This window comes from Mus pahari, chromosome 22 (assembly GCF_900095145.1).
Source record: "Mus pahari chromosome 22, PAHARI_EIJ_v1.1, whole genome shotgun sequence".
In the NCBI taxonomy this organism is placed as follows: Eukaryota; Metazoa; Chordata; class Mammalia; order Rodentia; family Muridae; genus Mus; species Mus pahari.
This window is the reverse complement of record NC_034611.1, coordinates 27,441,481-27,454,066: the sequence shown is the minus strand read 5'-3', so window position 1 is coordinate 27,454,066 and position 12,586 is coordinate 27,441,481. Positions and strand designations below refer to the sequence as shown.

General features: G+C 38.5%; 1 protein-coding gene across 1 annotated transcript in view; it reads right to left on the bottom strand.

Moving 5' to 3' along the window:
• The window catches only part of Cngb3 (cyclic nucleotide gated channel beta 3), a 193,970-nt gene that overhangs the window by 67,376 nt on the left and 114,008 nt on the right, over positions 1–12,586 (bottom strand). Inside the window, exons 12-13 of the mRNA XM_021222281.1 lie at positions 9,577–9,736; positions 6,653–6,750 (exon numbers count right to left, since the gene is read on the bottom strand). Of these exons, the coding sequence (XP_021077940.1) occupies positions 6,653–6,750; positions 9,577–9,736 (258 nt within the window). The remainder of the gene's footprint in view (positions 1–6,652; positions 6,751–9,576; positions 9,737–12,586) is intronic.

The following is a 12,586-nucleotide window of genomic DNA, read 5'->3' as shown; positions in this document are numbered from 1 at the left end:
CACACCAGTCAGAATGGCTAAGATCAAAAATTCAGGGGACAGCAGATGCTGGCGAGGTTATGGAGAAAGAGGGACACTCCTCCATTGCTGGTGGGATTGCAAGCTTGTACGACCACTCTGGAAATCAGTCTGGCGGTTCCTCAGAAAATTGGACATAGTACTACCGGAGGACCCAGCAATACCTCTTCTGGGCAGAAGATATACCCAGAAGATGTTCCAAATTGTAATAAGTACGCATGCTCCACTATGTTCATAGCAGCCTTATTTGTAATAGCCAGAAGCTGGAAAGAACCCAGATGTCTCTCAACAGAAGAATGGATACAGAAAATGTGGTACATTTACACAATGGAGTACTACTCAGCTTTTAAAAACAATGAATTCATGAAATTCTTAGGCATATGGATGCATCTGGAGAATATCATCCTGAGTGAGGTAACCCAATCACAAAAGAACACCCGTTATATGCAGTCACTGATAAGTGGATATTATCCCAGAAACTTACTATAGCCAAGATACTATTTTCAAAACTCATGAAACTCTAGAAGAAGGGTGACCAAGGTGTAGATTCTTCATTTCTTCTTAGAAGGCAGAACAAAGTACCTATGGAAGGATTTACAGAGACCAATTTCAGAGCAGAGCCTGAAGGAAGGACCATCCAGAGACTGCCCCACCTGGGGATCCATCCCATAAACAACCACCAAACCCAGACACTATTACATATGCCAACAAGATTTTGCTGACAGGAGCCTGATATAGCTGTCTCCTGTGAAGCTATTTCTGTGCCTGGCAAATACAGAAGTGGATGCTCACAGTCATCTATTGGATGGAACACAGGGTCCTCAATGAAGGAACTAGAGAAAGTACCCAAGGTGCTGAAGGGGTTTGCAGCTCTATAGGAGGAACAACAAGATGAACTAACCAGTACCCCCAGAGCTTGTTTTTCTAGCTGCATATGTAGCAGAGGATGGCCTAGTTGGCCTAGTTCTCTTTCAATGGGAGGAGAGACCCTTGGTCTTGTGAAAATTCTATGCTCCAGTATATTGGAATGCCAGGACCAGGAAGCAGGAGTGGGTGGATTGGGGAGTAGGAGGATGGGGGAGGGGATAGGGGATTTTTGGAGAGGAAACTAGGAAAGGGGATAGCATTTGAAATGTAAATGAAGAAAATATCTAATAAAAAAAGGAAAAAATAGAAAAAAAATCACAGAAAAAAATTTTTCCTAACCTAAACAAAGAATTGACTATAAAGGTAAAAGTTAGATTCAGAACATCGAATAGATTGGGCCAGAAAAGAAAATCCTCTTACCACATACTAATCAAAACATAAAACATACAAAAAACATTAAAATGTATAAAAGAAAAAGATCAAGTAACATATACAGGCAGACCTGTTACATGCAACTTCTCAGTGGAGACTCTAAGTGCCACAAGGACCTGTGCAGATGTGCTACAGACTCTAAGAGAACACAGATGCCAGCATAGACTACTATACCCAGCAAAACTTTTGATCACCATAGGTGGAGAAAATTTATATCACATTCCATGATAGAAATAAAATTTAAACAATAGCTTTCTACAAATCTGGTCCTACAGATCCAGCTCCACAGAAGAAACTAGAATGAAAGCCCCAACCTCAAGATGCTACCTATACACATGGAAACACAGGACGTGAATAATCTCACAAGCAAAGCTAAAAGAAGGGAAACACACACACACACACACACACACACACTCTAATACCATCACCACCACCACCACCACCATCACCACCACCATCACCACCAAAAGAACAGGAATCAATACTCATTGGTCATTGATATCTCTCAACATCAGTGGTCTAAAGTATCCAATAAAATGTGACAGATTAAAGTAACAGGATCCCTCCTTTTGCCATATCCAAGAAAGATACTTCTTTTTTTCCCAATTTTTATTAGGTATTTACTTCATTTACATTTTAAATGCTATCCCCAAAGTCCCCTATACCCTCCCCCACTCCGCTCTTCTACCCACCCACTCCTCCTTCTTGGCCCTGGTGTGCCCCTGTACTGGGGCATATAAAGTTTGCAAGACCAAGGGGCCTCTCTTCCCAATGATGGCTGACTAGACCATCTTCTGTTACATATGCAGATAGATACACGAGTTCTGCGGGTGCTGATTAGTTCATATTGTTGTTCCACTTATAGGGTTGCAGACCCCTTCAGCTCCTTGGGTACTTTCTCTAGCTCCTCTATTGGGGGCCCTGTGTTCCATCCAATAGCTGACTGTGAGCATCCACTCGTGTATTTGCCAGGCACTGGCATAACCTCACAAGAGACAGCTATATCAGGGTCCTTTCAGCAAAATCTTGCTGGTGTATACAATAGTGTCTGCGTTTGGTGGCTGATTATGGGATGGACCTCTGGGTGGGGCAGTTTTTTGGATGGTCCATCCTAAGAAAGATACTTTGAAATCAAAGATAGACGTTGCCTCAGGTGAAGGGTTAGAAAAAGTTATGCCAAACAGATGGACCTAAGAAGCAAACCAGTGTAGCCATTTTAATAGCTAAAAAAAATAAACTTCAAGTTAAATCTTTTCAAAAGAGATAGGGAAGGACACTACATACTCATGGAAGGAAAAAAAAAATCTACCAAGACAAGATAACATTTTAATTCTTAACATCAATGCCTCAAACATAAGTGCAAACAAGCCTTTAAAAGAATCACTACTACAGTTTAAATCACATATAGACCCTGACACACTGATAATGGGGACATTTCAGTATCTCACTTTCACCAATAGATAGGTCTTCCAGACAAAAACCACTGCGGGTATCTCTAACCCTGATTTCATGTTGTACCCAGAAACATAGTAATAAAAATTGCATGGTATTGGCATAAAAACAGACCCAACCTATTGATTAACGAAATCAATTTGAAGACCCAGGACATAAGTCTACATACCTATGGACACCTAATCTCTGATAAAGAAGCCAGAAAAACACATTGAAAAAAAGACAGCATCTTTAACAGTGGTTCTGATCAAACTGGATGCCTGCATGCAGAAGAATGCAAACAGAACCATATTTCTCACCCTGCACAAAACTCAAGTTCACATGGATCAAAGATCTAAATATAAATCCAGATACACTGAACCTGATAGGATAGAAATGGGGGGATAGCCTTTAACCCACTGTCACATGAGGTGACTTTTGAAGAGGACATGGATAGTATAGGCCTAAAATCAACAATTAATAAATGAGGTATTACAAAATGAAGAAGCCTCTGTAAGGTAAAGGACACTATCAATTGGACAAAGGAGCTGAATGGGAAAATATTTTTACCAACTTCACATCTGATAGATGTCTGATATACAAAATATATAAAGAACTCAAGTACTAGACATAAAAAAAACTAAATAACTTAATTTAAAAAATGGGGTACAGATATAAACTCCATAGAGGAATCACAAATGGCTTAGAAACACTTATAGGCGTGTTCAGCATTAGCCACCAGGGAAGTGCAATGAAAACTACTTTGAGATTCCATTTACTTCTGTCAGAATTGCAAGGATCAATAACACAAGTAACACATCATGCTGGCAAGGATGTGGAGCAAGAACACCCCTCCATTACTGGTGGGAGTGCAATCTTGTATGGCCACTATGGAAATCAATATCACATTCCTCTGAAAATTGCGAACCAATTTACCTCAAAACCCAGGCATACCACTCTTGGGCATATAGCCAAAGGATGCTCCATTCTATCCTTAGGACACTTCCTCAACCATGTCCATTGCAGTTTAATTCATGATAGCTAGAAACAAAATAACTTAGACGTCCCTTAACAGAAAAAAATGGATAAACAAACTGTGGTGCGGTTACACATTTACACACTGAAGTACCTCTTTGCTGTTTTAAAAATAATTTCATGAAATGTGTAACAAATGGTTGGAACTAGAAAACATCATCCTGAGTGAGATAAGCCAGACCCAGAAAGACACACGTGGTACGTTCTCACTTATAAGTGGATATTAGCCATTGAGTAAATGATAGCCAAGCTATAATATATAGATGTAAAGAGGTTAGGTCAAAAGGAGGGGTCTAGGGAGGACACATGGATCTCAGGTCCAGAATTGAAGTGTTCTACTTAGGGGACCACTAGTGGAGTCTTTGCTTGGGATCAAGTATATCAGCTCTAATTAGCCTTCATCTCTGTAGCAGGTGTTAACTGCATAAATACTGTGGGAGGGAGAGAGATCTCATAGCTGCTCGGTGGCTGAAACTGCTGTATACTCCATCCCACAGGCACATTCCTCTTTGATATCTCCATTCCCAAATCCACTCTAGAAGCAATTGTTGATCAGATTTCTGTCTTGTTAGATGGCCTATTACTCAATCCTGGTTCTCACAGTTAGTTGAAAAAAAAATATTCAAAATCAGTGTCACTCTTAAAACTTATTATTCATGACATGATATGTTAGACTTCATGTAGTTTAGAAGTCTATTAGATAAAAATCTAGAGAAGTCTCATCTATTACTGTGATTTACCGAGTTTGAAGTCAGCAAAGATCCTAGGCCTAAAAAGAATTCTTAAAGGGCTAGCAGTCTTTTAAACATTGACATATTTTACTTTCCTACTTTGTTGCTGTTAATTTGGCTTTATTCACTGTCTAAAAATGTTTAATTCAAACATTTGTAGGTTACAATCAGCATAATTAAGATTATATTTTCTGTTTTATTTCATCTGGCAACACAAATATTATTCATTTCATACTTTTATCAAAATCCTGGTAGAAATCTAGATCAGAATATAATCAAGAGTTCTTGGATATTGACTTGCTTCTAGTAGCATAAAGAGTCAGCCAGTGGTTGGTCCCAGGATTTGGAGGAACTTTGCCTAACCGTCCATGACACAGCTTCTGTTTTGTCATCTACAGTTTAGTGGTGGTAATTATGTATTTCAAGTCATGTGCTTCTTGAAAGATTGCTTTTTCATTTTGGTCTTTGCAGGAATTCAGTGTTCATATGGATGCCATGGCTTAAAATACATCACTATATGGAGAGTTCTAAATTATTGTTCTAACATGAACCTCTCCCAGGGGCAGAAGATTTGGAAATCAAATTGTTTCCATGAAGTAGTTTTATCACTCCAAACTAACACATCTTAGTCTGTTTGTGCATTCATTCTCAGGAGATATGTAGCTGTGTCCTCTGAATTCTGTCAGTCTCTTCTTGAGGGAGGAGGGTGCTCATAGGAAGGTAATGAAACTTGTGAGCCTCACAGAACTTTTAGGATCCAGAAGGCTCAGAAAGTTGCCAGCTTCAGAAGGCCTGTCTGTAAGGCGACATAAGTAGTAAGTAGCTGCTGGGGAAGGGGAGCTGTTTCAAAGTTCAGCAGGGAACTTCAGAGGTGCAGCTTTTTGAGTCATTACTGATGGTGGGGTGGGCTTTCCTGCCATGCCTTTGAGTTACCCATGCTTCTGTAGGTAGCAACTTGCCTACCCCTTTACAGGTAATTCCTGCACACTCACTGCTTTACTGGAGCAGGATTATTTTGTCACCATTGTTCTGTCTGGAGTGAATAAACATCTATGCCTCTCTAGAAAAAGATGTACAGCAAGAAAATACAGTTTTTTTTAATTTTAATTTTAATTTTATTTGTGTATTTATGTATGTATGTATGTATGTATGTATGTATTTATTTATTATTTTTTCTTTTTGTTTGTTTGTTTGTTTGTTTGTTTTTTGAGGCAGGGTTTCTCTGGGTAGCCCTGGTTGTCCTGGAACTCACTTTGTGGACCAGGCTGGCCTCGAACTCAGAAATTTGCCTGCCTCTGCCTCGCAAGTGGTGGGATTAAAAGCATGCGCCACCACTGTCCCACAAAAATAGTTTTTATAACTCACGCAGTAGCTCCAAGTTTCTTAATACAGGAATGGAATTTCAGCATAAATTTTGGTGATAATGCCATCATCCGGACCACCAAACTTGGTTTATTTTTATTATTGTAGATTCTAGGTAGACCAATGAATGCTCTATTGAAGAACTTTTCCTTAAAGAAAGCTACATCTAAAGCATTGCCACTGATAATACTAGTTACATGAGTAGGTCAATGCAGAGCTGATCTGGGAACTTGATTCATCATAAGTTGCCAAGGCACGTTCATAATGGAAGGTGATGCTCTTGTTAGCAAAAACAGAACAGTGGAGTTTAATTAAATTTAAATGTATGCAAGAAGAGTCTGAAGAACTTGTCTGAATAACTTCTCTTCCTTGACACTAATTAGAAAAGAGAGGCTTCTAAAGAGCAAATTGTCTGTTGAGCAGGGACCCATAATCTTTTGGATTCTTGTAAATGGTCCAGGTTATTTTGACTTTGTTAAAACATAAGGCAGGGCCAATGAGATGACTCAGCAGGCACCAGCTGCCAAGTCTGTTGACCTCAGCTCTACCCACTGACCCACTGACCCACTGACCCACTGATAACCACATGTATACCTTAGCACATGTGTATTCTTCTAATTCTTCCACACTGCACACACATAACAAATAAATTAATAAAATAAGTTAAAATGGAAAGATAGAAAAAAATTCACTAATTCCAAATAAAGCAATAACCTAGATTTTTTTTTTTGTAGAAATTGATATTGTATCTTTCTATTAATTATAAAAGTACTTGCCTTGAATAACTCTACCTTGTCGATGATACTGAGGTTTATGTCGAGGGCAATAGACAACTGCATTGCTGTCGGGAGGTTCTCAAGCAAGTTGGACTCATCTTTGTAAAAATAAATATATCAATCTTCAAAGTAGAATAGTTAGTAAAACAACTCATCAAAGAGCAAGTAGTAAAACAATTGAAAACGAACAACATTGCAAACGTTTTACAAACAAATATATCTTAAAAATCAGTGTCTTTATTATAGATATTAGATCTATGTACCTACCATCCAGGCTGTGTGTGTGTATGCATATGTGTGTGTATGTGTTTACGCACATGTGTGTGTTTAATTCATGTGTGTACATATGCCATGTGTGCTTGTGTAGAGGCTAGAGGAAGACACCTGGGTCCTTCCCTGATCACTCTCCACTCTGATTATTGAGATAGAGGTTCTCACTGATCTAGGAACTCTCTGACTAGGGTGGTTTGCCAACGGGTTGTAGGGATCCCCCTTCACCTTCACTGCACTGGAGTTTCAGATGTGTTCTCTCCTGTTTTGAGAGACAAGATCTTGCAGTGTAGCCCAGGTTGGCCTTACCACTATTTTTTTTTTTTTTCCTGGGGCCTTCCAAGTGCTAGAATATGAGACAATGACATACCCGGCCCTTCTTCACACATCACAATGTGCCCTTTTGCTCATGAGAGCAAAGAAATATTTTAACTATAAACGGCAAACTGAATATTCCAGAGCACCGTTTTTTAGAAATTTTAAGAGATTAAATTTAATGCCAGTGAGACAAAGGTTAGTGAACAGGCTAAGACAGAAAAATGATCTAGGTCTTGTTTCTGCCAGCCCTGTCAGTTTAAGGATGGCAAATGATGAGTGGTGGGGTGTTTGAAGGCATATGGAGGTCTGTCATGCCCATTTTTTTGCTTGACCTTTATAATAATCCTCGGACCAGGAATTTGCTTCTACTTTGCAGATAGGAGAAAAGTAACAGAATTTAAACTCAGAGAGGCTGTAAGTGACTTGCTGGGTTAAGCATAATTAGTAGGCATCTCAGCTGGGAACATACTCTAATGAAGAAATGTGCTAAGTTAGTACATTTAAATTATTGTTATTTGGTTGTTTATTAACTCAGTAATGAACTTGAATACATTATGGATTTGTTTTTTTACACGTGAATTAAATGATGGACCAACGGACTGACAAAATATTTCACAGACAAAATTGCCCATTCTTAATATCAAGTATGCTCGTGGTTCATGAAATTGCATTATCTAGACTGTCGGCCCCCCCCCCCATTCTATCTGGTTTAGAACCCACAATGTGGATCATCTAGCCCTCAACTCACAGTCTCACTTGCCTCTGTCTTGGAAGTGCTGGGATTTCATACACATACCATATTCAGTTTTATTTTGGATATCTTCTTACATTTACTTAAGTAAATAAGAAAAATTATTGTGCTATATTGTTAACTCGATTCCAAGATAGATCATAAATATAGCCATCTTTCATATAAAACATAATTTGGGGGCTAGAGTGGAGATTCAGCAGTAAGGAACACTTTCTGCTCTTTCAGTTCCCAGTATACATATGTTGGCCCACAACCATCTGTAACTCCAGTTGAAGGGGGCTTGAAGCCATTTATTTATTTATTTATTTATTTATTTATTTATTTATTTATTTATTTATTTATTTATTTGCCAATGCAGGCACCAGACATACTTACACTGTACAGAAATACATGCAGGTCCTCCCACATAAAATAAAGCAAAATAAAATAAAATCGTTTTTTATTTCTGAGGACTATTTGTCCCAGTAAGCCAGAGTTGAATCTGTGTCTGTAGTTGTTACTAGGAGCCACTCCTTGTAGTTTCTTTGCCCCTAGAATTTCTCTCATGAGTAGCTATAGATATAAAAAGGAGGTCATTATGAGCATTCTGAGGGTTGCAGTTCCTTACCAGTGGCAGACTGGTGAAGGAAAAGGCCTATAACCAGAACCAGTAAGATACTTTTTTATCTTTGAAAAATTTGTGACTTGAAAAATCTTGTTTTTTCACTAAAGGAAGTAACTTTGTGTTGACTTCTTAGTAATACTAATTTTTATTTTTTTTTTACAGAAAAAAACTAAAAAATTGCATTTATTGTCAACTAGGTCATAACAGTTTATATGCCTTAGTAAAAATTATTTTTTGAGGCCAAGTACTGGTGTTGCAGAGTAGACAATATTGATAAAATAATGGTCTCTTAGAACTAACTGCAAACTATGCTGTGTAATGAAAATGGCCTGAAACCTTGAGCTTTCTTTGCACATTGTGATCCAGAGGAGAGGAGCTCTCACAGACAGAACAAAAGTTTAGACAACAAATTCAGAGCTCAGTTGCAGTTATGAGTCCTGGGCCAAATTTTGCAGTAGTATTCTCATTTGATTCTTTGCTTCTGAAAAGTGGCCAATGACATCTAATTTCTCCAATTTTTTTTTTTGCGTGTGGTGTGTGTGTGTGTGTGTGTGTGTGTGTGTGGCACGCATGTGTCCAGGTGTGTGTATGTGTGTAGAATGTGTGTGCTTGTATGTGTGTAAGTACGGATGTGCGTTGCCTGTGTGTACTCATGCATGCATGTGTATGTGTGTGTGCATGTATGTGCGTGTGCGTGTGTGTGTATGTGTGTGTGTGTGTGTGTGTGTGTGTGTGTGAGGCAAACTGTGTAATTTCTTGCATATGGTTGGCACTAAGTAGACTTTCATCTTTTTCTTCCAAGACTTGCCTTGGACTATGGCTCTACATTTGAGAAAAATTTATTTATGTTAAATTAATGCTGGAGAGATCTTTGTTTTTCAACCTGTTAGGCAATTCCAAAGAACTCCTCTTTCTATCTTTCATAATTTTTATTATGGGATAAAGTTTACAGGAATGTAAGCAGTCATCGGTCATGCTTACCTAGGATTCTTTGCGAGTTCCATGTGTAGTCCAGCCAAGTCCGAACTCGAGACTGCACACTCTGAGGAATAGAGTATTTGTTCATGTAGGCAATGATATGGTCCATGCAGGCTTGGAAGTTGTTCCGATTGGCTGTTGCTGCCCCAATTACATCACGCATCTAAAACCATAAATATGGTCATTTACACCCAGGAGAGAAATTCCATCTGAATTGCTTGTTCTTACACAATATCGGTGTCTATTGCCCTGATTGCTTGATTTTAACACACCGACATCAGGTCCTAATAAAAGGTAGGAAATGAGATTATCTCGCTGACAATAATAAAGCTCATTAGACCAATAATGTGAAATTTTTGTGAGGCTTTGGTCTCATAATGCAAGTGACTGCACACAATCTTCATATATTTATAAATTACTGTGAAAATGATAGTCGACATTTTAAAGCAACTATAATCCACACACAGATGCAAGGGAAGTGCAACGAGAGATGAGCAATTATCCTACAGAATGGGTAGTCACTTTTGAGAGTCTCTCTGCTAAAGTACCTTTTACAGATCAGCCAGGGTGGTTGCTTCTATAGGCTCAACTCGTCATGCATTTCCAGCCTCTGTTCTTCCCTTTGTGTTGTTTAGACAGATAAAATCAAATCGTACCATGCTCAAGGCACGGTATTCAGCAGAAGTTGAAATGTGCTGAAATTACTGAAGCGTTGACTGCCGCTGTGACAGTCCTTAAGGAACTGTCAAGTTCAGTTCTCGGATGTTTATAACTCAGCCATAAAAACCCACTCTAGGTTAAAAGCTGATCTTTAAGGTCTCAGCACAAAAAAGATATATTGCTTGGCTCTTCCTCTCACATAGAACGAAGCAAGTGGTTATAAATTTGCTTTGACTGTGAGTTTATTATAGGAGGGAAGCCAGGTCTCACTAATACTTTGCTCATTCTTTCTAGTAGCTATGAAGTCTTTTCTGCTTATGGAAAAAAAAAAACCCTCTTGATTTTAAAAAATATAGCTCAAATACCTTACATTGTGATGGCTTCCTCAATTTAGTTTTAGACATAATAGAATCTACTACTTTTTCAAAGTATTTGTCAAAGAGCTATACAAACAGTCTGTAATGTCCATCTTTCAGAGGCTCTTATTCTTCAACAGTTCTGCAAATATTTTCCTATGGTCTCGATACCTAGGTCTTCTCTTTCCATGTCCACGTGCCACAGACAGCATTATTCAGTTTTTGAAGGCTGTCAGATATGAATTATCAGGGGTTAGGTTGAGAGATTTAACAAAGGTGTTAGTCAGGATTCAAGGACAAAGTTAAGCCTTACTGAATGGTTTTGAGGGTCAAAGGATTGGTAGTGTATCCATCTGAACATCTTATGTACTATCCTCCACCAGTGTTGGGTTTCACTGATGTAGGAAGTGAGGGTAATACGTATTCTGCCATGAGTTCCAGTGTAGAGAAGCATAAGAAGGTTAGAGAGTTAGAAAATATCAGGGTGTGTGGATTACTTCAGAAAGTAGAATTCAGGAGTAAACAATGATGGTTAATTTGAGGCATAGTCACCGGTGTGGCCACATGTATAGATTCTGAACACATGGCAACGTTGCTTGAGGCTCTCTTACTTTTGTTTCTGTCTGTTTTCCTTCCTAGCATCTTTTAATCACTCTGCATCTTTAATTTTTCTCTTGTATATCAGTATCACAGTTTCAGGTGTTGCTTGCCCAGGTTAGATCTTCAAATGCAACTTGAAAGGCAAGTACACTATACTTATCAGATTTTCACATACATAAGAATGAATCACCAGAAGGAGGACTGCTGATTTTCTTTGAGTTAATTTTGCTGAAGTTGTTTGTCAACCATAGGTGTTCTCTGGGAGAATTATGAAGGTCACGTATGTATTCTCTCATATCATCATATCATCTCATATGAGAGAATACATACGTGAACTTCATAATTCTCCCAGAGAACACCTAGCAGCAGCAGCAGCAAATAATGATACCTTGACTTCTTCCTTTCCAATTTGCAGCCTCTTAATCTTTTGTTGTCTTATTACTCTAGCTAGAACTTCAAGTACTATATTGAATAGATAGGGAGAGAGTGGGTAGCCTTGTCTTGCCTCTGATTTTAGTGGTATTGCTTCAAGTTTCTCTCCATTAAATTTTCTACTGGCTATTTGCTTCCTGCATGTTGCTTTTGTTATGTTTATGTATGTCGCTTGAATCCCTAATCTCAATAAGACATTTAACATGAAGAGGACTCTTAACAACTGCTAAACAGCTCCAGCAAAGTGACTAAATATAAACTTGAGGTTCTAGCTAGAGTAATAAGACAACTAAAGGAGATCAAGGCGATACACATTAGGAAGGAGTAAGACAAAATATAGCTATTTGCAGATGTTGCAATAGTATACATGAGTGACCCCAAAATCCTAACAGTGAACGCCTTGCAGCTGATAAACACCTTCAGCATTGTGGTTGAATACAAACTTAATTAAAAAAAAAATCATTAGCCCTCCTTTATACAAATGATAAACAGGCTGAGAAAGAAATTAGGGTAACGATGCCTTTCACAATAGCCACGAAGAATATAAAATGTCTTGGTGTAATTTTAACCAAGCAAGTGAAAGACCTATATGACAAAACTTCAAGTCCCTGAAGAAAGAAATTGAAGGAGACCCTAAAAGATGGAAAGATCTCCCATGGTCATGGGTCAGGAGGATTTACATAGTCCACATGACCACCTTACTGAAAGCAATCTACAGATACAATGTAATTCCCATCAAAATTCCAGCACAACTTTTTACAGATCTTAAAAGAATATTTTTCTTTTTTTCTTTCTTTTTTTTAATTATTATTTTCTTTATTTACATTTCAAATGCTATCCTGAAAGTTCCCTATACCTCACCCCCCGCCCCTGCTCCCCTACCCACACACTCCCACTACTTGGCCCTGGCCTTCCCCTGTGCTGGGTCATATAAAGTTTACAAGACCAAGGGGCCTCTCTTCCCA